The sequence below is a fragment of the Chenopodium quinoa genome, unplaced genomic scaffold, assembly GCF_001683475.1.
Source record: "Chenopodium quinoa cultivar QQ74 unplaced genomic scaffold, ASM168347v1, whole genome shotgun sequence".
NCBI classification, from domain to species: Eukaryota; Viridiplantae; Streptophyta; class Magnoliopsida; order Caryophyllales; family Amaranthaceae; genus Chenopodium; species Chenopodium quinoa.
In genome coordinates this window covers 754,014-779,385 of record NW_018743033.1, presented here as the reverse complement: position 1 = coordinate 779,385, position 25,372 = coordinate 754,014, and the positions used below count along the sequence as shown (strand labels likewise).

At 31.4% G+C, this 25,372-nt stretch overlaps 2 protein-coding genes across 2 annotated transcripts; both read right to left on the bottom strand.

The window, feature by feature from the left end:
- Positions 1-3,727: 3,727 nt before the first annotated feature.
- LOC110730460 lies at positions 3,728-7,159 on the bottom strand. Its single transcript, XM_021910263.1, has 5 exons — positions 6,792-7,159; positions 5,852-6,045; positions 5,480-5,513; positions 4,678-5,300; positions 3,728-4,273 (listed from the first exon to the last, which is right to left on the bottom strand). The coding sequence occupies exons 1-5, from the start codon at positions 7,099-7,101 to the stop codon at positions 3,935-3,937; spliced, it is 1,500 nt and encodes a 499-aa protein (XP_021765955.1). The 5' UTR covers positions 7,102-7,159; the 3' UTR covers positions 3,728-3,934.
- A 7,077-nt stretch (positions 7,160-14,236) lies between these two features.
- On the bottom strand, positions 14,237-24,654 carry LOC110730519. The gene is made up of 5 exons (XM_021910318.1): positions 24,301-24,654; positions 16,168-16,361; positions 15,764-15,797; positions 14,869-15,494; positions 14,237-14,611 (listed from the first exon to the last, which is right to left on the bottom strand). The coding sequence occupies exons 1-5, from the start codon at positions 24,614-24,616 to the stop codon at positions 14,339-14,341; spliced, it is 1,443 nt and encodes a 480-aa protein (XP_021766010.1). The 5' UTR covers positions 24,617-24,654; the 3' UTR covers positions 14,237-14,338.
- Between the last annotated feature and the right edge of the window lie 718 nt (positions 24,655-25,372).

The window sequence follows — 25,372 nt, the reverse complement described above, 5'->3', positions numbered from 1 at the left end:
CGTTTAGTATCATGCCTAGGATCTTACTAATCATGTTTTGATGAGATTATGATTATATTGATTATGATGATGATTGTTGTGTCAATTTATTACATTGCTTGATTATTCATGATTTATTGTTATTTCTTTATCACGCCCCTTCTTGCAAGTTTAAGGGAATTTGTACTTGAAATCACGCCTAATAAGATAATAATTTGATTTAGGCTAATATGATTTTAATTCAAGTGATCGCCAATAATAGATTTATTTGTGCATTGATAATCAACCAACGTAGATTAAACAGGTTTAGGGCTAACTTGTTGTATGTATGTTGAGCGGAAAGCGCACTTGAATTTCATAAGAACTAAGTAGAGGCCAATTTAGGGCGGATTCAATCTCTTATAGGTTGGATCGCTACCATCATCCTCGAATATCCAGTCATGGTTCCGGACCACTATGGAGTTAGCGATCTCCGTAATCGTGAATGGGGTGTAACCTTCACACTCGTGAACGGTTTACAAGTTTCTAAAACTTATTGGCGACTCTTTTATCTCTACCTTTCTTCCGTTTGGATGCCACCATGCTTAAATGCATGATCATAGTAAGACTCAAAGTTGAGTTTGAAAATTTCCCTATAGAGAGTAATCACCAGCATTAAAACTTCTAAACTGAGTATTATGATGTGGAGGTCTATAAAACTTCTTTCTGTCTACAGCAAATGCCATAGCCTCAGTGGTATTGCTAAACTCACTTAACTATTTGTACCTTTCCTCTTATAACAAAAGATTATATGCTTGATTAAGAGGTGGGAGAGGCATCATATCATAAGAACATTACTCCTTACTTATTGATAACTAGATTTCAACTTCATCAGAAACTAAAGTAGCCTTTGATCTTGCTGTATCTTCAAATATTTTGCTGTGAGATTGCAATTGCATCAATTACAATTGCAAATAGGAATAGGACAAACAACATAAAACTAATCCCAGAGGTTCTCGATCCTTGCAAATACTCAGGTATGCTGTCATTCTCTTGATGAACAGCAAAAATTTCTTCATGTATTGCATATTTGCATATATCTGAGCATTCAAAGTCTGGCCATATCTATCTTCCAGATCTTTCAAAATTTCTTATGCAATCTTTAAAAAGAAAACACTCTTAATGATCAGTGGTGCTAGAGTGCTTAGTATCCAACCAATTACCAGATCATTACACTAAATCCAGGCTTTATACTTGGAATACAATGGAGGTGGTTTAGATAAACTACCGTCCACAAAACACATCTTATTCTTAGTTGAAAGATGCAGAATCATAGATCTCTTCCATGAGCTGTAGTGATCTCCATTAACCAATTCAGAAACAACCTTCAAGCTGGTACTATCAGCAGGATGAATATAGTACACACAACTAGGAACTTGTGTAGGTACTAGAATTCTATTAGATTGATTCATTTGATTGTCCATTTCTCAGATCTCAATATGAACAAAAAATAGATCTAGAAAAACCACAAGAATCACAAATTTAAAAGATTCTCATAAAATCAACCACGAATACTCCAAAATACTTCAAGAAATAACCTCAAGAAAATCAAACAAATCAACGAATACTCCAGGAAGCAGAGAACAACAAGATCCAGAAGAAAATACTTCACATTTCGCAATCGATTTACAATCAACTAATCAATCGGAAGTATAAAACACCAGAAGATCTTCAAAATCAACTAATCAACTAAGAAATACCGGACAAATTGCAAAAAAAAACACCTCTACTTCAAAACGAAGAAGAATCTGAGAAGAATACCTCGGAAAATTCTGGAGATTCCAGATTCGATGCAGAACAACAAGAATTGCAGCGAAAAACTTTGATTGATCAGATTTGAGCTCTGATACCATGTCAGAAATTGAAAATCAAAGCCAAAAAACAACATAAAGATTTCTTGCCTTCGTCGCTCTGTCCGTAGAGTTCGAGCTCTTGGCCTAAAAAATAAAATACTGAATTGAGATAGTTCATCATTACATAAGAGAGTTTTGCAGGAAATGAATTGAATGAAGAATTAATTGCTAACCAACTACCTATTTAAGTAAAGAAAGAAAAGTTGAAAAAAATATAAGATTGCTGAGGTGGATAAGTTGTTATAACAACTTATGCTGACTCAGCTGAGGTGTAACAACTTCGAGTTGTTATGCCTGATGATCCAACTTGATCCTGGGCCTGAGTAGACATGGGCTAGAAGCCTGTACACTATTCTCAACAGGAAGATCAAAATACTACTCCCTCCGTCCCTTATCTACATGTCTATTTCCCTTTTTCACGGTAATTTAGGAACTTAAAGATTTCTTAAAACCCATGATTGGGAAGTACAAATGTGCATGTGGGGTTATTAGAGAGAGATAGAGAGAAAGAAAAGGTAATTGGTAATTTATGAAGAGATAGAGAGGGAAAGTTTTGGAAAATGATGTCAAAAGTACAAAAAAAAAATAAAAGAAAATTGATGACAACTCATCAAATAGAGGGAATATTGTCAAAAGTACATTCTTTCAATAGAAATAGACATGTAATTTTGAAACCCCCAAAAAGGAAAGTAGGCATGTAGATAAAGGACGGAGGGAGTATAATTAATTATGATTTCCATCAAAATTCTATAAATTGTCATTTCGATCATAAAACTAAATCACAATAATTAGTCAAAAGGAATGGACATAACAACTAGTAGGGCTTATTAGCCTTATTTAGACAATGTAGTAATATACAAGTAGCTTAGCTAATTTAAGTAGGGGCTTCCTTTACTAATTATAGAAAATGAAAGCTTTGTACTTTATTGATTTATAATTCATATGTTTTTTTTTTTACTCAACCTATTCCACGCAGTACCTATTATGTTTGTCAAATATAATTTAGCCAATAATACATTTAATTATCAATGAATAAATACTATTAAAATATTTAATATGTATATACGGAGTAATATTTATTGGGTATGTATGTCAATCACCAAAGATAGTAGTTTAAGTGACTAGGGAAAATTTCAAAATGACTCAAACAAATAAACAGAGAGAGCATATGTAATATTATTAACTATTATGATTACAAGGAACACAAACGGGAACATAATGTCAACATGAACAAGCAAAATTAATTTGAACTAGATTCCTTCCAAAGTTCTTTCAAAGAAAGAGATCTCGCTCAAACAACACATATAAATGATGTGAGTGTCTTACACATGATTAAAAAAAAGATTAACTCATTGTAAGGTTACAATGCCATTCCTTATATTGTCATATGGATTTGACCTTTGAATTGGGATGAAACATCTTTACTTTGAAATTCTGAAAAGTAAACTATTTCTCTTGATTAAGAGTGGCCTGAACTAGGCCTGTATTTAACATTAATGACTCATATTGTAACGAAACCCTATTGCATCGATAGCTATGGTACTCTAATTTTATACCCTTATCTAAATAAAGTATTTCACACATATTTTTTAAATTTTATAATATCTTCTGCACAAAGTATATTTACTTAATAAGAAAATACACACGTGTTGCCAATCAATATTGTTCATAGTAATATTTTTGTCTGTTAAAGCTAGTCAAGTCAAATTTAGTTCATGACAATGTCAGATCACACTAGCATATATAATTAGAGTTTAGTAAGATAATTGAGATACCGATCATGTCAAGTCTAAAAGATTCAAATCTGACATGTAATATTATTCCATTAATGTAGAAAGCATGCCAAGGCTTAAAAAAAGGTGAACCATTATTTCAATATTACAATGATATTACAAAAATAAAAGTAACCCTAATATATTTTTGGGACACTTATTAAAAATCATTTTATTAATAATTATTTGGCCAAAACTATTTGCCAACACCTAAGACCTAGGCATATTGCACGATTGAAGTTGCCTATTTTTTATTTTTTATTTATTTTTGACAAGAAAGTTGCCTATTTTTTAAGAGGTATGACTTATTCTTGTGCAATTTATTTGTGCCAAGGTTTTCCGTATGATTTGAATTAAACTCATTTTTTTTTTTTTGTCATGATTACGAGGCAAAGCCATGCGGCCCAATCGAGTTAAGTTAGTGTAATCTTGTGGGCCGTGGGCTGAAAGACCTGGGATAATCAGCCCAAACACTCGATATATAATTTGACACCAACATTCTTTGTAATCTGGGCCCCATTTCAAACGTGGAAGTACGATTCCCCTAATTAGCTCCCAACCTGCATTCATGTACTTTGTTATCACCCATACCAATGATAAGTAGTTCTTATTGGGCTCCTCTTTCAATTCCTACATTAAAAGCAAATATGTCAAAAGGGATGTACATCAATGATGAAGTTCGAAATCATGAACGTATTTGTTAGATTCAGATTTTATTTGTGGATGTTGTATGATTTTTTAATCGATAAGTTAATTTTCCGATAAAAATATTATTAGTCATGATATGCATGTGAATTTACTTCATCTACATCATGATGTAGTCGCTTTCAAAATAATTTGTCAAGTCTAGTCAGTCAATTTATAGTTACTTAGAAAAATACCAATTTTTAGGATCATTGTGATGCCCTCTTTGAAAAATAAGTACTTATAAAATACTCTCAACTCTCGGGATCATTGCGGTGACTCTCGTAGTCTCATACGAACAAATGTAGATATGAAGAAGAAAGACAACAACAAAAAAAAAAAAAATGTACCCTTCCTCGGTAGAAACTATCGTAGTAGAGGCACGGACCGAAATGTTCAAACAAGAGAGTCTTGTCATCAAAGGGAACTCGAGGAACCATATCATTGCAATATACATACCTACAATATTTGACATTGTAGGCCTTCAAATTCTTCTTCATAAAATCTCCAAATTGCTCATCTCCTACCCTTGGTTGTCCAAATGTATAAACTCCCTCCAATCTATCAAGCAATTCTTTCTCGTCATGTAATATTAGAACACTAGCGAATAAAATCGCTAATGCACCACCCAAACTATGTCCCGCTACTACAAATTTTGCGTCCTTGTTCTCTTGAATAATGTTTCTAAGGACTTGTCGAATTTTGTAATATGCAAACTGTGGTTTTTCATCGCTTGATTCGATATCCTTCGGCCATCCAACGCCATCTTTAGTGTTTTGGAGGCCTAATGCCTTCATGAATCCACCATGAACTTTCCCTACGTTCGTTAGCCTAAACCAAGAGATATCAATGTCCGCGCTACAATCGTCTGCGTCGAAGGGGTTTGTGCCTTTAAATGCCACTACTATTGTGTCTTTGTCCTTGCTTTTGTTGCGTACCATGAATGCATGTGTAGAGTTGCTCCCTTGAAAATCTACAACAAATGACATTTTAATTAGGGCAAATAATTATTGTTCCCTCCATTAGTTAAATTTCTTTAAATATTTTTATGTACACTCCAAATCAATAACTTAGACAATATATAGAACATAACAATACGTAATACAAAGAACACAATAAAAATAATAATTATACTAGTTTTATAATTCTTACCATTTCGAAAGTCATAGGCCCCTACCAACTCCATCTGTTAAAAAATTGGATGAAAATGGTTGTAAATGTAAGAATATAGAAAGGAAAAAAAATAGTGTATATAAAACATATAGTGACAATAACTACCATAAACCATTTTTTTAAATTGTGATACTGTTGAGACTGAGACAAGAAGTATGTGTTTGTTAAAATTCGAATTGGCTTACTGTACTCCAAGTTAAACTTAATACAAAAAAACAACTTGTTTAACGACTCTTCTTATTTCCTTCGTATCACTTAATCATACTTGCATATAAACTTGAATTAAACCGATGCCAACATCTCATCCCAAACCAAAACCAAATAAAAGAGCATATGGAAAGTGTACAATACCTTCCAATTGTCCTCAACAATAGTTTTAATGAAGGCAGAATTTTCATATGATAACTTAGCAGCCATCCAAGTAAACGAACCTTCATAATTGACATGCCCTGGTTCAATTTTTGGGTCCAAATCAACTCTTCTGTCAAGAAGTGCTATCATTGATCTATTTGTGTCGCTTGACTCATTTGGCATCGTCACATTTCCTGTCCACAATTTCATTGAATTCTTCACATTTCCAATAGATGAAGATTGAAAAGGATATACATATGTGATACATGCGTGTACATACCATCATTATTTTGACATTACATATGTACCATCATATATTATTCCTAAGAACTAAGTATCATGAGCTAAAAGCGGAAATATTGAGCATGAAATAAACATGAAATACGAATAATTCCGACTAACAAAGTAACAACTGAATCTTCCATATTATGTTTAGAGCAAATCACATTAATCTACACCATGAGATAATAATGAAAATTATAAGCTACACGGAAATAATGATCTTAACCAATTAAGGCGTGTAAAACCTAACGTATATAAATAAAAAAATAAAATAAAATAAAAACGAATAAGTGATTATCTATCAAAAATGATATGAAATGAGAAACTATATGATTAGTAAGTTATGTTCTTATGTAGTTGGATAATAGGAATAATGCAACGAGTATTTAATCAAATATTACAAAAAACAATGAAAGTATACTACAAAAGATTAGTTAGCTAATACTACATACTAATTTGTTTTTACAAGTCGCATGAAGTTCATAACACAACCATCATTATTTTGTGACATTCATGCCAAATCCTTCGTATAAACTCATGAAAAATATTTCAAACAATCGCTGTAAAAATATCCTATAAACTCATACAGGAAGAAAAAATTAGAAAAAAAAAAAGTTTTAAGCAAATTGAAATTAAGATAATAAATATTATTGCTAACCTTTAATAAAATTTAACAACAACTTGAGCACACCACCATAATTTGTGATTAGATTCATCCATGTTATGATGAAAAATCCAATGTATTTCAATGGTTTCTTCATGATACGAAGCAACTTCAACAGGACAACAGAAGTAACAACAAGCCATCGATAATTAAATTTTCTTAAATCTTGTTCGAATTCCGAAGGGCTTACAATGAAACTTTTTCTATTATTAAAGAATAGAAGGTGAAAAAGATCTTTAAAACTAGCATTTTCTGGGTTCAATTCAAGATAATCCTTGCATACTAAGCTATCTGGGTAAGACATGCCTAGCTTCGAACGAAGAAATGAGAGAATTTGAAAATGATGCGATGGATGAGCATGTGGTGTCATAAAGTGGATCTCACAACTTCTATTTATATGTTCATTGTTGTTGCTCTATACACATTATAGTAGGGCTGAGCAAAATTATCAGAAAAATCGAAAATTCGAATTGTAACCGAATTGAAAATTAGGGTACCCGTTCTGATAACCATAACGATTTGGGTACCCGAATCGATAATTTGTTATCGGGTACGGTTATTGGGTATCATTTTAAAATTAACGGTTACCCGATCCGATAAGTAATTTTATTTTTTTTCCTACTTAAATCTATTTATCCAAAATCTAAACTCTTACTTTACTTCATAATCAATTCATAATTTAAATGATTAGTAATATTATTTATAATTTGGTCATGATCATGTGGTATTATTGTTAATTAGTGTTGAATGATATCATAATAACTAAATTTTAAAGTCTAAATTTTCATTATTGGATATCATATTGGGTACTTCATAACTGATCCGAAAATCCGGGTACCCAAAGTTCGGATACCCGAATTTATTGGTTCGGTTAATGGATATCATTTTTAGTGTTATTGGTTATTAGGTACCCAAACAGTTAGTGTTAACGATACGAGTACCCGACCCATGCTCAACCCCTACATTATAGAATCTAGGATTCTAAATTTGGCACGTTTGCGTCATGATAATATTTCCTTAAACTATCCACATTAGTAGAGTGTAGTTATTTTTTCTCTCTTCGGGTTTTTAAGAGCAACACTGTGATCAACATGGAGCTTTAGAAATTTGAATTGAGTGAAGTTGATTATCGAGACACAAAATTAAGTTAGTGAATGTAAAAGTAAACTTGTAGAGTCTAATAAGTCTTATTGTTAGTCATAATATGAGGAAAATTAAACACAAAGGGATATCCAAAAAACAGTAGGGCTGCAAACTAAGACAGAGAGAGTATACCTTACGAAAGTTTTATTACTTGATTGAGAATTATAGTGTCATCTATGAGTTGTAATTGTCTTCATATACGTAGTATAAGAATTGTTTTTTCTAATTTTTTATTACTTGATTGAGAATTATAGGGCTGCAAACACAAAGGGATATCTACGAAAGTTTTTTACTTGATTGAGAATTATAGGGCTGCAAACACAAAGGGATATCCAAAAAATAGTAGGGCTGCAAACTTGTAAAAAATGCAAGTTCTATTGGGCTTTCATTTTGAAGTAATGATGTTTATTAAACTTTGGGCATACAATTTGTTTTCTACTGAATTAATGGTTCATATGATAAAGTTTTAATTTTAAGGTGTCAAAAGTTACATGTTTATATGTCTGACATTATTACTCTGTACCAAGCTAAGCGTGGTCTAGTACGTGGTTGATTGGGATACCGTAATATGCGAGAGTCATAAGTGGGCTTAAAGGTGTGAATTGTCAATTCAGATGTCTAGGTCAGGTTCAGTAAGACCAGGACAAATTGGGCCAATCTCAAATATGAATCATGCTAAATTATTGTAATAATACAAGTCGAAATCTAAATCGAGTGTTGTACTGTTCAGGTCAGTTTTGGATCGGATAGATTGGGCTTGATTCAAGAGTCAAGACTCTTGAGAGTGGCAATTAGTCGTTAATAACGTAGCATAAATAATCATCTTGCATGCTTTGTCATTAATAAAAACAATACACTTCGTGTTAGTTCTTGGTTTGCTAAATCTCTTCTCCTCGTTCAACTTTTACTCGTATTAGTAACCAGAGAGATAATTAGTCAAAAGCTAATTAGGTGTTTACACGTTTTCTTTTTTTGCTTCACGGCTTCACCAAACACTGAAAAAGAAGTATTTTGTATATCGCACATTCTGAAATTCGAAACCCAAAAAATAATAATAATAAATAAAAATTAATGCATATATACAATTTTTTTTAAAAATAATGGTAAGAAAAATAGGAGATCCTCCTCACGAGGGAGCTCCTATTGTATCCGATACCAGAATAAGAAATAAATTAGTGTTGTTACTAATTTACAAGGTCCAATGCCCATACTATCACTAATTAAGTAACCCACATTAGATACCTAGTCAGTTGTTCAGTTTGCTTCATGATAAATGTGATAGATATTCCAATTAGCAATATTATTAAAAAGAAGTCGAATAATGTCTACGATCAATTTGCTAGGGGATCGTCCATAAAACTTTGTCCGAGTGAATTAATAACAAATAGATTATCACCTTCAATAATGATGTTTTTAATGCCTTTTTCCATCACAAGTTGAATGCACTTGCGGAGAACATATAATTTTGCTATGAAAGCTTTAATTTATTAGAGGACCAACTCAACCAAAATTTTAAGCTAATGGTTGAGGCTCAAGAATATATTCTATCATGCCCCCTCACACGAGAGTCCATTGGGTTTGAAGTGTGAATACATCATGGACCCCCCTCTCATACCATGCACTTAATATTCCACTTTGAAAAGAGGGGGTGGATGAGATTTGAACTTGTGATTTGACCTTTGTGTCTGACGCTGATATCATGTTAGAGGTCGGATCAACTCAACCAAAATTTAAAGCTAATGGTTGAGGCCAAGGAGGGAATATGTTATACTTTATCAGTTGAAAGTGTGTGTGTGTTAAATAGATTGCCAGTGCTATCTCGAATGATGATTCGGTTGGCCTGCTGCTGCTGAGTTGTATACTAGAACCATTCTTTAAATTATTTTTTTGGCTTAACTTGATGCAACAAAAATTGAGGGCTATTCTCACAATTAATTTAACCAACATAAATTAATAATGAGATTTGACAAAATGGTTGAATAAATAATCAATCATCCAATGAAATAATTTTTCCAACACTTATGCACATTTGAATATTGTAACCTTCTAATATGAGAACAATAATATTTCAAGCACACGTATGAACATTAAAGAATTATACAACTTCCAAAATGATTAAAACCAAAAATTAGTTCATTATGGATTTTAGCAAGTTAAGATTCAACCATTTAAACCATTAAAGATTGAATCTTTAACACTTTAGGGGTTTTAAAATGCATATTCACCATAAACATTCACACTCCAAGCAATTAATTTGTAAAAATGTGAAATTGCAAGTTTATGTAAAAATAAGAGCTAACCAAATTAAGCACCAATTATGACTTCATAAACATGCTTAATAAAGGTTAAAATTGCAGAAGATAAATGGTATAATCAAACACATAATCCAACATTTGCATGCCATAATTAATCAAGGTTTAAAGATTTAAAATTTTTCGTTCCAAACGAAAAACCCCTCGAAAAAGCACTTTTTGGGTGGATTTCGGATTTTAAAAGGTCATTTTTAAACACTTTGTGGGTAAAGAATGTTCTAGTTGATTCCACCCAAAATTCACTATTTTTATGTCAAAATCTAATTTAAATACGATTTTAATCTAATTTAAAATGAGGTCCTAATCTAATTAGGATCCTAAACCATAAATTTAAGTCCATTTAAATCACCTTAATCAATTTTTAGTTGTAAAAATTAAATGCAAGAGGCTCTTATACTGCTGTTAGGTTTTGCGGTGTTCGACATCGCGCGGAAACAAAACCCAATAACCGAATCGCATGCATAATAATTACAATATAAATAAAACCATGAAAATAAACAAAACACAAACACATAAAGAGAAGAGAGAGAAAGAAGCTCACCCTAAACGCGTGTTTTGCTTCTTTCTCTCTCTTCTCTTTATGTGAAAGCTTCAAGCTCCGCAAGTGCGAAACCTCCAACGGCTCACACCCTCGTTCACTGAATCGGAACCGACCCCTACCCCGTAGCTTAGACAGGGCTAGACCAAAATTAACTTAGAGTTTACGAAATAAGGTTTTCTCGCTTTTGGAGATCCCTTAGAGTTCACCAACTCAAGTGAAATTCCCAATACCCAATGATTGGTATTTATAGGGAAATGTTCCCATGATTTCCCATCATCTTTTAATGTGGGATAGTTGGTAAAATGAGAAAATTCATGAATTAATTAATTCTAAATTAAATTAAAAGGATGAACAATAATCAAATGACAAGTGTCAACACACAAGAGAGAGTAGGTGGGAGGATCACCTTGACCTTGGAGAATAAGGCAAAGGGCTGCCCCAACTACCCCGGTTAGCAAAGGGCTGCTGTTCGGCCTTGGGCCGCAAGGCCAGCCTTGCTGGCAGCCTTGTGGCACAAGGCTAGGCCTGCTAGCCTTTGCCGCAAGATCATGCACTAGCAGCAGGCCCCATGCGCATACCACAAGCAAGTAGCAGCAGCATAGGCCCAGCACCAACACTGCAAGCGCCAGCGATGGTAAGCCTAGCTAGGGCAGCGATGGTGCGCTGGCCACTAGGCTGCCCCAGCCAGCCAACAAGCAAGGTCAGCCTAGCCGGGCCTTACGATGGCTGCAATGGCACGGTGGCCTAGCGCTTGCGGCCCTGGCCCTTTGCCTTTGATACAAAGCACGGCTAGGCCTCGTGCTACGCTTATAATTTTAGCACGATGTGTCATTTGATTATTTTCTTGTCTTATCGATTACTGAAATCGACTCGACGCTCGGCTTCAACGCCCTAAGCTCGGAATCCGACATCTTAGTTCATAAAATCTCTTTCGACTTATTTAATTCTTCAGATGAATTCGTCGCCTTGGTTTGGTTACACGATTGGGTGTGACCTGAAGGGTTCAGTCAAGATTAAGCTGTAATATTAATTATACGTTAATATTACTAATCGGAAGCGGCCTCCAGCTAGGCATTCTGATCACTTGACCTCACTGAATAATTAGCTTTCCTAATTAATTTTGAACCCTCTATCGGAATAGTTCATTTGTTTGAAGGACACCATTCCTTTCAAATTTATGGGGGCAAAAAGAACTAACGTCTCTTTTTCAAAAAGTTAACTTAGAAGCCCATACGGTTATAAAATCGTTCCGTCAATAAAGATGAAGAAGGCGTACAGTTATTGTAACAGCTCATCAAAAATAAACGGTCAGGCCAACGGATTTAAACCGTTGGCCCGAAGAATAAGAAAGATAGGTGTCTTACCTAATATCAGGCAGCACCACCAGTCCAACTGATTTCAAAGCTTAAGCTCAAATGGAAATCAAGCGAACAGCCAAAGGCAACAAGCCCAAAAGGGTGCTTCCCAAATTCCGAAGGACGGTGAAGTCCGCCCCTTCCAAATGATTGCCTAAACAGTTAAGCACTCGAACATTTAGGGCACTTAAAACGTCGCCCTTGAGGATACGTGTCCTAACCTATTGTGCCACCAATCAATGCACTCCTTTTTAGGGCACTAAACCCTAGAATGCACACATTCCCACCCCTATAAATACCCCAACATTAATAATGGGAGGGGTGGATTGAGACATATCATAAAAAAAGGCATACAAAGTGCTCTAACTTCTCTCTACTTTGATCTCTAAATATCTTCGTTTTTCGGTTACTAACTTAACCGTTGGAGGCTAATATTCCATCACCAGAATATTTGTTATTTTGCAGGTATCGCCGACCGTTTAGACATATTCAAGACCTATATTATGAGGGATTCCAAAAAGCTCGAAACAACAGTCTCTGAATAAATGGATAAAAGTCTCAGCAGTTTCATGACACCTTGAGCAAGTATCATCAAAGTTTGGAAATTTAGAAGCAAGAAGGGAAGCTCAAGGAATTATGGAGATAACACAATTCCACATAAACATTTTGTATTTAAAAGGAACCCTAATATTCCAAAAAGTCTTCCAATTGAAAGAAAATGGTAGAGAAATGTCTGCTGAATTTTTGGAGAGAGAGTATGTTGTTTTGATAGTGAAGACCCCAGAAGAATGATGCTGCCATCTTATCTGATCTGGAGAGTAGATAGTATCTATTATTGAGAGGGAAGTACTGAGAATTAGAGAGCAGATATGATCTGGGAGTAAATACTTGATATCATCTATTACCAACTGCCATTCTTGATAATATTTGACACTCTCCAATGACATTTTGATTGAGGGATATCTGTGGAAAGAATTTTATAAAGAGGTGCTGAACCAACCCAATGATGATACCATAAAGAAGTATTAGCTCCATTCCCAATCCTAATAATCATTCCTTTGGAAAGAAAATCTCTACCCTTTAGGATATCTCTCCACATTGGTGATTGTGAAGAATTGGGAAAACAATCATGTAGATTGTATCTCTTGACATATTTATTCTTTAAGATTTTCGCCCAAAGTTTATCTGGAGTAGTAAGAAAAATCCTTCTCAACTTAGCCATGAATGAAAGATTCCAATCCCTTAAAGACCTTAAGCCTAAAACCCCCATTACAATAGGAATGTTGACATTTTCCCATTTGGTTCTAGGAGTGTATCTAATGGAATCAGATCTATTCCTAAGAAATCTTTTGCATTATTTCTCAATATCTAGGAGGATAGAATAGGGAAGGAGACTAGTTTGCATAGCATGGACATGATAGAAACTTAAAACTGACTTGATTAAGGTGCACCTATCAGCCATATTAAGCAGTTTAGCTTGCCAACCTCTTATCTTATCTAAAGTCTTGGAGAGTAATTCCCAATAGTCCCTTTTTTAAGTTTATTAAGGCTTATATTAATCCCTTAATACTTTCCAAAAGGGAAACTAAATTTGAAATTGCACAAAGTTTAGAGTTGATGCCTAATATTATATTCCATTTTGGGGGGGGGGGGGGGGGAGGTAATACTATATTTAAGGCCATTAAACTTTAAACTAGAAAAAACTCCAAACTCTTCCAGTACGGTCATCATGTTATTCAAATTATCAATAGTACTAGTCCCAAAAAGGAAGATCTCATCAGCATAGAAGAGGAGGGAAAGGCTGTAATTTTTAGAGATCTTGAGAGGTTTCCAAATTCCGATCCCTTACCCACACTATCTTCAGCGAAGAAAGCCTCTCCATGCATAAGACAAAGCGATAAGAAGATAGAGGATCTCCCTGCCTTATACCTCCAGAAGGTTTAAAGTTTTCAGTAATCTCCCCCATTCTAAAGAACAGAAATATTTGCAGAAGAAACACATTGAAGAATTAGTTGTATGGTGGAAGCAGGAAAATCAAAGCTCTTGAGAGTATCTGATATAAAGGACCATTCAATGCAATCATAAGCCTTAGCTAAATCTAACTTCTAACATAAACTTTTCTTAAAGAGGTATTACTTATTCTTTTGCAATTTATTGTGCCAAGAATTTACGTATCAATTGAATTAAATTTCATTTAATTTTTTTGTCATGATCACGAAGAGGCAAAGCCATGCGGCCCAATCGAGTTAAGTTAGTGTAATCTTGTGGACCGTGGGCAGAAAGGCCTGGTATAACCAGCCCAATCAATCGATATATAACTTGACACCAAGATTCTTTGTAATCTGGGCCCCATTTCATATGTGGAAGTATGATTCCCCTAATTAACTCCCAACCTGCATTCATGTACTTTGGTATCATCCATTGCAATGATAAGTAGTTCTTATTGGGCTCCTCTTTCAATTCCTACATTCATCCACAACAAAAACAAATTTGTCAAAAGGGATGTACATTGATGATAAAGTTCGGAATCATGAACATATAAAATACTAGTAACTTAGTAAGTCTAGTCAGTCTATTTATAGTTATTTAGGAAAACACCAATTTTCAGAATCATCGTGATGACTGCTCTTTAAAAAAAAAATACTTATAAAATACTCTTCTCTCGTAGTCTTATATGATCAAATGTAAATATGAAGAAGAAAGTAAAAAAAAAAAATTACCTTTCCTCGGTAGAGACTATCGTAGTAGAGGCACGGGCCGAAATGTTTAAACAAGAGAGTCTTATCATCAAGAGGTAGTCGAGGAACCATATCATTGCAATATACATACCTACAATATTTGACATTGTAGGCCTTCAAATTCTTCTTCATAAAATCTCCAAATTGCTCATCTCCTACCCTTGGTTGTCCAAATGTATAAACTCCCTCCAATCTATCAAGCAATTCTTTCTCGTCATGTAATATTAGAACACTAGCGAATAAAATCGCTAATGCACCACCCAAACTATGTCCCGCTACTACAAATTTTGCGTCCTTGTTCTCTTGAATAATGTTTCTAAGGACTTGTCGAATTTTGTAATATGCAAATTGTGTTTTTTCATTGCTCGATTCGATATCCTTTGGCCATCCAACGCTGTCTTTAGTGTTTTGGAGGCCTAATGCCTTCATAAATCCACCATGAACTTTCCCTACGTTCATTAGCCTAAACCAAGAGATATCTATGTCTGCGCTACAATCGTCTGCATCGAAGGGGTTTGTGCCTCTAAATGCCACTACTATTGTGTCTTTGTCCTTGCTTTTGTTGTTGCGAGCCATGAATGCATGTGTAGAGTTGTTCGCTTGAAAATCTACAACAAATGACATTTTAATTAGGGCAAATAATTATTGTTCCCTCTATTAGTTAATATATATATATATATATATATATATATATATATATATATATATATATATATATATATATATATATATATATATATATATATATATATATATATATATATCACGTCCACTCCAAATCAATAGCTTTAGACAATATGTATAACGTACATAACAATACATGATATAGAGAACACAATAAAAAAAATTATACGAGTACTAGTTTTATAATGCTTACCATTTCGGAAGTTGTAGGCCCCTAACAACTCCATCTGTTAAAATATTGAACAGAAAAGGATGAAAATGTAAGAACATTGAGAAAGAAAAAAAAATAGTGTATACAGAAATAGTAAGAACAATAGAACATAGAGTAATAATAACTAACATAACACATTTTTTAAATCGTGATATTGTTGAGAGAAGTATGTATTTGTAAAAATTCTAATTGACATACCCCGAGTTTAACTTAATGTAAACAACCTATTTAACTACTCTACATACCTAGTTCGTTCAAAATTTCATTCGTACCATTTTATTCGTATCATTTAATCATACTTGTATATAATTAAAATTAAATTAAACCGATACCAACACCCACAAAGTAGAAGAGCATATATGCGTGTGAAGTGTACAGTACAATACCTTCCAATGGTCCTGAACAATGGTTTTAATAAAGGCAGAATTTTCATAGGATAACTTAGCTGCCATCCAAGTAAACGAAGCTTCATAACTGACATGCCCTGGTTCAATTTTTGGGTCCAAATCAACTCTTCTGTCAAGAAGTGCCATAATTGATCTATATGTGTCGCTTGACTCATTTGGCATTATCACATTTCCTAACCATGTACAATTTCATTAGATTCTTCAACCAAACTATTATACAAATTAATTATAGATGAAAATTGAAAAGGATATACATACATGATCCTACGTATATGTAAGGGTGTCTATAATTCGGATTAAGATCGAAATTCAATCCAAACTGAATAATCAATTCAGATTGGATCTGAATTATCAATTTAGATCGGATTAGAATGAGGCTTTTTGAAAATTCGGATTTTCAGATCAGATCGGATTGACTCTAATCAGATTCAAACTAAATTGAAAACTGAATTGTAAAGTTAATTATGTATGAATAATATGGACCCAAATATGGACTGCCTGCTGTCTTAAGTTGTTGTTGCTACAATGCTACCTGCTGTTGAAAGTTTACTGCCGGTAACCTGCTAAAAATTGGTACTTGGTGCTTGGAGTCATTGTTGTAATGATGTTTCCTTTTAGGTGTTGTAGTGTTGATTAATATTGATTTGATGAACAATTATTTTAATTATGACTTTTTTCAATGCAAGATTTTTGGACAAATGTTTCTTTATAATTGCATTTTTATTTATTTTTATTATCGTATGGGTCGTCTATTAGATGCAAAAAACTTAACGTATTTTAATTTGGATTTCAGATCGATCTAAATAATCGAATTTTGATTCGGATTGGATTGGAAGAGTAATTCGGATTGGATCGGATTTAAAAATTAAAAACCGAATTATATTTAGGATCGGATTGGATTTGGCCTAAATCCAAACTGAAAACCGAACGGACACCCTAGATATATGCATGTACCATAATTATTTTGACATTACATATGTACCATCATAACCAATTGGTTGTTGGTGTAGTGGTGATTGGAGCTATAATGGTAGTATAGGGTGGACCGCGTATTCAATCCCCCGCAACAACAATTGGGAGGAGATTGGAACCTAACCACCCATAACTGGTCGTCGAATCCACATTAGCCCGAAGGATGAACCGGGCGGAACACCAAAAAAAAAAACATATGTACCATCATACATCATTTTATTCCTAAGAACTAAGGGATCGTTTGGTTCAATAATTTGGAATAGAGTTAGAATCCATTCCATTTAGTTTTTTGTTTGGTTGAGGTTTTTAGTAATGGAATCTCATATTCAAAGAGTTCTAACTCCACCCCCCCCTTCCCCCCAATAACCATGGAATCCCATACCCACCCCTCCTCCCTAAGATCACAATGCATTCTATTAATAAAGGATAGAATTCATTCCAACAAAAAAAACCAAGCAATTTTGAACTAGTATGGGTTTTAGAATACATAACTCTCTAGTATGAGATTTCATACCACTCCATTTCAACTTGATGAACCAAATACCCCTAGTATAATTAATGAGCTAAAAGCCGAAATATTGAGCACGAATAAATTCAAGTATGAAATATGAATAATTCTGATTGACACGTAACACTTCAATTCCATATTATATTACGTTTAGAAATAAGTCTTAAGTAAGGCGGACTTATATTAGTTTTATTTTAAGACGGTTAATTTAAGGGTAACTTTAACAATTTTTATGTTAACTTTAATTCCTTTAAAGATTACTTTTATTTGTAATGAGTTTGATAGTATTTTAATATGAAATTTTTAATGGATACACGATTTGAAGGTTAAATTAAATAAACATTATTATTAGTGTTTTTTTAATGGTAAAATCTAAACCTACCTCCGTTAACAGTTATTTGCAACGATTAGACATTTTTCCTCTCTACTTTATGTCAAATCGTTGCAAATAACTGTTAATGGATGTAGTATTAGAAAAATGATAACTTTTATTGGTAATATATAAAGGTAACTCTGAATATTTTATGGTAACTTTATCCTGTCTTACAATAACTTAGTAAAAATCTACCTTAATAAAAAAAAATTGTACATTTAGACCAAATCAATTGTCTACACTGTAAATTATGAGATAATAATGAAAGTATAAGCTACACGGAAATAATTTTATTTACCAATTAGGGTGTGTAACCTAACAGGCTAACATTAATGATGAACCCACAACCGTACAATCTAAACATAGTTTGATGAACCCATGAGGTCATGACTCGTATAATCTAAGCATAGTTTGATGAACCCATGACCATACAATCTAAATATAGTTTCATTCCTTCTAAGATCACATAACCTGTGTATAACTAATATTAAAGTAATTACCGCTGACATTATCATTGCCATGTGTCAGATTTTTATATAAAAAAAAAAAATTCTCTCTAAAATTATAAATGACATCATCCTTTTATTTTCTTCTCCATTTTAAGATAAAGCTAATGTTGAAAAAGGTAGATTAATTTTCCTAAAAGCATTTATGACTAAACTTACTAACTACAAAGTCTCCTATAGAGGTAAAAATAAATAAATAAATAAATAAATATTTGGTGGTTGGTCTCTTTCGTTTTCCTTCTTTCCTTTTATATACTACTTTTTTTTTTTCTCTACCTTTTATCAGTGATGGTATGAGTTTGAATTTTCTACGCTTTATAAATTTTCAATTTTTTTATAATTAAACAAAAACCACTAAGCTAACATAATGCTAATATTTCTTATATTTATTATATTATGAAGTTAATAAGAATATTAAACATTTTTTTAACTCAATTTATCTCATAAGTGGTCATTATTTATTATGTTTTTTTTCTTAAATTATATTTATATTGCGCACATAAGAACAAATATTTTATTGCTAAAACCGTGTATCGCACGAGATTAACCTAGTATGTCAACATCTTAGATTCTTAGGTGTTACGACCACTTCACAAGTTTGCTTGGACCACATATTAATAGTTTTAAACAACATTTTTCTATTTTTTTTTTTTGTTCCACCCAGTTTTTTTAAACACGTTCTTTGACTTAATTAACACACTTGCATGATTATGTAGTTTGACACTCTGAAAAAAAATAAAAATAAAAATAAAAAACTCCTACGTAGTTTACACAACCGTTGACTTTAATTAGCGACTAGCTAATTACTCCGTACTAAGTTAGGTCCCGTACCATGCATGGTTATTTTTAATAACTATTTGTTAAATTAACATTATATTAAAATTTTCGACTTTCACATGAGTCATATTGATTGAATGTTGTAGAACAACAAAAATAGCATGAAAAAAATACAATAAGAATAATGAACATGTGTCATTCTTGGCAAGTATTATTGAAGTATTCACAGTAATTACCGATTATTGATTGATTAAAATTCTAATCATAAATTTTATTCAAGGAAATAACAAAAGTATCATTTGTTGATGATTTGATATGTAGCTTTCATTACACAATTTAAAAAAAACTTAATTATATGATCTTGTTGAAATAAAAATTGTATACATAATATGTCATTTCCAAAAAAAAAAAAAAAAAAAAAAAAAAAAAAAACCTCCATATGTCACAATTTTTTAATGAATTTTTTAAATTTATTTTTTACATAATTTTATAATTGTCAATATATTTTTGTAAGGAAACATCAAATCTTTTATTATACTTTATAAGTAATTATCATATCATATCACTAATAAATAAAGTCGGTCTCTCAGTCAGGCCACGAGACAGCGACACTTGGCATTTCAGTTTTTTACTAAGTGTTGCGCCACGTAGGAGATAAATATGTATTATTGTGACACATGCTATGCTTTTTGGATATATTTTTTAAGATAAAATTGTTGTATAGAGTTTTATTATCGATAAAATTCTAATATTTCACATATACAGAATTAATCATAACTTTTAATAAATATCCTATAACTTGGTTCTATTTCCATCATCAAATTTGTTTTAAAAGGTTCTTTAAAATAAGATCCATTTATAATATATTTAATCACAAACTTTTATACGTGGCTGGCCAAACTGTGTCACCAACTATTACAAGAGTTACTTCATTAGTGCTATAGGGGTTATTTGGCCATTGTTATAGTGGTTACTCAATTAATGTTATAGATAGGGGTTACTTAGTCAGTGTGAGAGGTTACTCAACTAGTATTTTAGGGGTTACTTGGTCAGTTTTATAGGGGTTACTTTGTCTGGCCAGATGATCTGCGCTACCCGCATACAAAATGCATTGTTTTTTAATTTATTTACAAAAAAAATTAATTAGAGAATCAGTAAAAATAATTTTAGTTTGGTAAAAAAAAAATCAGTTCAGTAAAAATAATTTAAGTTCAATAAAAATAATTTCAAGTCAATAATAACATATACATCTATTTACAAACAAAACTACAACAAGTACACTATTATATAAATATAAGTCATATGATATCGTATGTCTAAATATCCTACATTATCAGAACGAATTATTTGACCGTATTTAACATTCAAGTAAAAAGGTTATCTTAAAATTTTATCAACCATATGGGCATCTTCCAGGCACAAAACTAGTCACTAATAAATAAAGTCAGTCTCCCAATCAGGCCACGAGGCAGTAACACTTGACATTCCAGTTTTTCTCCAAGTGTCATGCCACGTAGGCAACAATTAGGTATTATTGTGACACATATGATGTTAAGTAAGCGAAGTTTGGATAGATTTTAAAATATAAAAATGTTGTAAATAGTTTTATTATCGATATACTTCTAATATTTTATATATACAAAATTAATCATAACTTTTAATAAATATCTTATAATTCGGTACTATTTCCATCATAAAATTCGTTTTAAAAAGTTCTTTAAAATAAGATCCATTTATAATATATTAAATTATTTACAAAAATAATAGAGAATCAATGAAAATAAGTTTTAATCATGATGTTTTAGTAAAATAATAGAGAATTAGTAGAAAATTCAATAACATATATATTTTAGATGAAAAGTTTAATTTTAATTTTAATAAAAAACCAATATAAAGGGGAGAATTTTCCCGAGTTTTTAGAGAGCCACATAGGATATAATTTTCATAACGCGCCATGTAAGATTACAAACTTTAGTGATAGCCAATCAAAAAAAGAAGATTTGTAATTTCTTTCAGAATTAAATAATTCAAATGCCACATATTCAAAATTGGCGAATGAGATTTTAAGGTTATAATTAATAAAATATAATATATTATCTTTTGAAATTACGATTTTTTTCTAAATATATAACAAATGAGAGGAAATTCACAATTTATTTTAAAATAAAAATGTTAAATGAAGTACTGCGTATAATGAATAAAATAATAAATTTTATCATATAAATACAAAAAATATTTGTGTAAAAAATACAAATAAACGGTGCATCGCACGGGTTTCATCTAGTTATTATATATATGTACAAGATTTGTTTTTTAAATATGATTTTTTTTCCAGAAAATAAAAAACTTAGGACTGACCGGGAGAGGACACTTTTAGTATTGTTGATTAATTATACATAATAGATAAATAGTTAGTTACATCATATCAATTATAATATATTTCTGGTAGCACAACATATCGCAAAATATGTCTAAAATAGTAAAATTTGATTATGGATTTTTTTATCTGTCATTATTGTATATTAAAAGATACGGAGTATATTAAATCTTTTATTAAAAATATTTTTTTTTGGTGCACACAAAGGGCTAGGACCCAAAAAAGCAAGCTAAAAAAAAAAAACTACGGGGGAAAATAATTACTATATTAATTAAAATAGCTATTATTTTAGTGTAAGATTTAAAAAAAAAAACTAAGAACACACCAGGAGATGACATGTGTCATTACTGGTGTGTCTTTTAGTATATAAAATAATATATAATATATAATATATAATAGTAATAGTAATAGTAATAGTAATAGTAATAGTAATAATAATAATAATAATAATAATAATAATAATAATAATAATAATAATAATAATAATAATAATAATAATAATATACTAGTTTTGCCCCGTGCAATACACAAATTCATAATAATAAGACTTGTAAATAATAATAGTCACTTAAAATGAATTAGTTTAAATAAAACGGCTTATAACATTTTTTTTTCTTTTGAAATTTGAATTATTTAATGTCTTATGTTAAAACTCTTGTGTTATATGTATAATTTAAATATTTCTATAAGTTAGTGTAAGTTTGCATTATATTATTAACTTTTTTATCGTGTTATTTTTTGTAAGAAAAAAAGAAAGAAAAAAAATTGGCGTAAATTTTTTTAATATAAATGTGACATGTATGCTTTTGGGATAATTTTGATTTTAACTTTAGTATATAGAATAAGTATAGATTATTAATAAATATTAATTATTGATTAATGAAGTCATCCAAATCTTAACTAGTAGGAGAGTTCCCGCCATTAAAAAAAAAAAAAAAAAAAAAAAAAAAAAAAAGTAGGAGAGAGAACTAATACAGTTATACAGATCACAACCGGGGACATGATTATTATGCTTGGCCCATTGTTCATCATTGATAAGCATTAGCTGAATTATATATTCACATAACGCATCCATAATATAAAATAAGTATGTTAATTATTCATAGTTTAATTAGTATTAATTCTTTTCATCAAAAAAAAAAAAAAAATTAGTATTAATTCTTAACAGCTGGCTTAGTTAGACTTAATCAACAAATTATGTTTTATGTTGCCTTGGATCTGTGCAAATTAATGGGACAGATCTTTAATTTAGGAAAAGTATAAATTATGATTAAGATCCAATTTGATTATTACTCAATGTCATAATTTCTAAATGTATCTAAATGTCACTTAATTGGCATAGTGTATGAACAAAGGAATTTTTCAAAGATTAGCCTTCTCTTTTTACATAGATTACATTAATATACAAAATTTAACTATATAATGTGCAGTGTTGATTGATATTGTTGGCCTTCGCTTTCAAAGATTAGCTAATGTTTACAAATTTTATTTCTAAAATTGGCAAGTAACATACATAACCTCTAAGGTACGCACTTATATCAATTTCTTAGCTTCCAAAATTATCAACCCTCTTATTTTTTTTATTCCAAAATTACCCATGCATGTATAAAGTGAATTACAAGAATGAAAAATTATAAGAACAAAATTAGATAAAATTAATGGAATGTGAGCACATGATAAAGTAGTGTAAATACAAGATAATGTCTGCCCAAATGCAGTACAGTAAAAAAAGAATCAAGTTTATTTTTGACACCCAACGATCAAAAGTGTGAAGTTTAAAGAGGAAGGAAGAACATATAGCTAGTTAAAATAAAAATTAATTTGATTGATAAAAATTTCAAATGCAGAATATAGTGATAACTTAATTCCTTCATTATTCTAAAATTGCCCATTAGAAATCGTTAGAAATTACATATTTTCATCAAGTCTTGAATATACGAACTTACGAAGTATTGTTTAATCGTTGAAATTTTTAATGCATATAATACAAAGTCAAAAGCACCACTTGGAATTCATAAGAGCTAAATTACTCCTTCCATTAATTATTATTAATAATCTTAAGAGATCCATTAAGCACAAAGTTTCAACTCATCATGTTTTTGATCGAGAAAATATTTAGTAAATTATAAAAAACAATTAAGTGATTATCTATCAAAAATGATATGAAATGAGAAACTGTATGATTAATAAGTTATGTTCGTATAAAGTTTCTAACTCATGTTTTTTTTTTTTTTTTTTTTTCGAGAAAATATTTAGTAGTTAATAAAAATAAAACAATTAAGTGATTATCTATCAAAAATGATATAAAATGAGAAACTGTATGATTAATAAGTTACGTTCGTATAAACTTGGATAATAGGATTATTGCAATTAGTATTTATTCAAATATTACAATTCAAAATGAAAGTATACTACAATATTAATATTTTGTTATTACAAGCCACATGAAATTCATAATACAACCATCATTATTTTGTGACACCCATGCAAAATGCTTCATATAAACTCATGAACTACAAAGATAAAAATGTGAAAAAAAAAAAAATGTATATAAGCAAACTGCAAATTAAGATACTTCGTAATAAATAGTATTGCTAACCTTTGATAATATTTGACAACTTAAGCACACCACTATTATTTGTGATTAGATTCATCCATGCTATGATGAAATAACCAATGTATTTCATTGGTTTCTTCATGATACGAAACAACTTCAACATAAAAACAGAAGTAACAACGAGCCTTCGATAATTAAATTTTCTTAAATCTTGTTCGAATTCCGAAGGGCTTACAATGAAATTTTTTCTATCATTAAAGAATAGAAGATGAAAAAGATCATTGAAACTAGCATTTTCTGGATTTAATTCAAGATAATCCTTGCATATTAAGCTATCAGAAGAACAATAGTAAGACATCCCTAGCTTAGAAGAAATGAGAGAATTCGAAAATGATGCAATTGGATGAGCATGTGGTGTCATTAAGTGGATGTCACAACTTCTATTTATATATTCATTTTTGTTGCTTTATACACACGAAAGAATCTAGGATTCTAAAGTTGGCGCGTTTGCAGTCTTGCACCATGATAATATTCCCTTTAATAGTTTGTCCACACAAGGGCGCAGTTATTTTTCTATCTCTATGATTTTTCTTAATAGCAACACTTTGATCAGCATAGAGCTTTAAAAAGTTGAATTGAGTGATCTGAAGTTGACTATCGAGACAGTACACAAAATTAATTTAGTGAATGTAAAAGTAAACTTATAGACTCTAATAAGTCTTATTGTAATTCATAATATGAGGAAAATTAAACACAAAGGTGTTTCGGATACAGCCCGACAACTTATATTCAAGATCCGCGAAAACCCTATTGTCCAGTTAAGCACCTACACAGTCAAAGCAATTTAGCTAACCCCGGGATGCATCTAGGGATAACCACTCCGATGATAAAGTTAGAGATGATTTAGAAAGAAGAAGAAGAGAGAGAGAAAGATCTTCAAATGAAGAATTAAGTGGCTATTTATAGGAGATCCAACTGTCAGGTGGCTGCATGCCATGCAAGTAACATGAATGCCAAGTGTTGGTTGTTACTCACCACGTGGCGGGTGAAGAGTGATCATATGCTTTGCCGTTATGAATTGCTGGCCGATATGCCTATTTGGTATTCTTGTAGT

What these genes read in the sequence shown, in the direction of transcription:
- LOC110730460 (XM_021910263.1), bottom strand. Translation starts at nt 7,101, where the DNA reads ATGTCTTACCCAGATAGCTTAGTATGCAAGGATTATCTTGAATTGAAC. An exon ending in TTGTTGAGGACAATTGGAAG is followed by an intron (nt 5,514 to 5,851) that starts GTATTGTACACT and finishes ATTTTTTAACAG; the next exon opens with ATGGAGTTGGTAGGGGCCTA. An exon ending in GGCCTATGACTTTCGAAATG is followed by an intron (nt 5,301 to 5,479) that starts GTAAGAATTATA and finishes CATTTGTTGTAG; the next exon opens with ATTTTCAAGGGAGCAACTCT.
- LOC110730519 (XM_021910318.1), bottom strand. Translation starts at nt 24,616, where the DNA reads ATGTCTTACTATTGTTCTTCTGATAGCTTAATATGCAAGGATTATCTT. An exon ending in TTGTTCAGGACCATTGGAAG is followed by an intron (nt 15,798 to 16,167) that starts GTATTGTACTGT and finishes ATATTTTAACAG; the next exon opens with ATGGAGTTGTTAGGGGCCTA. An exon ending in GGCCTACAACTTCCGAAATG is followed by an intron (nt 15,495 to 15,763) that starts GTAAGCATTATA and finishes CATTTGTTGTAG; the next exon opens with ATTTTCAAGCGAACAACTCT.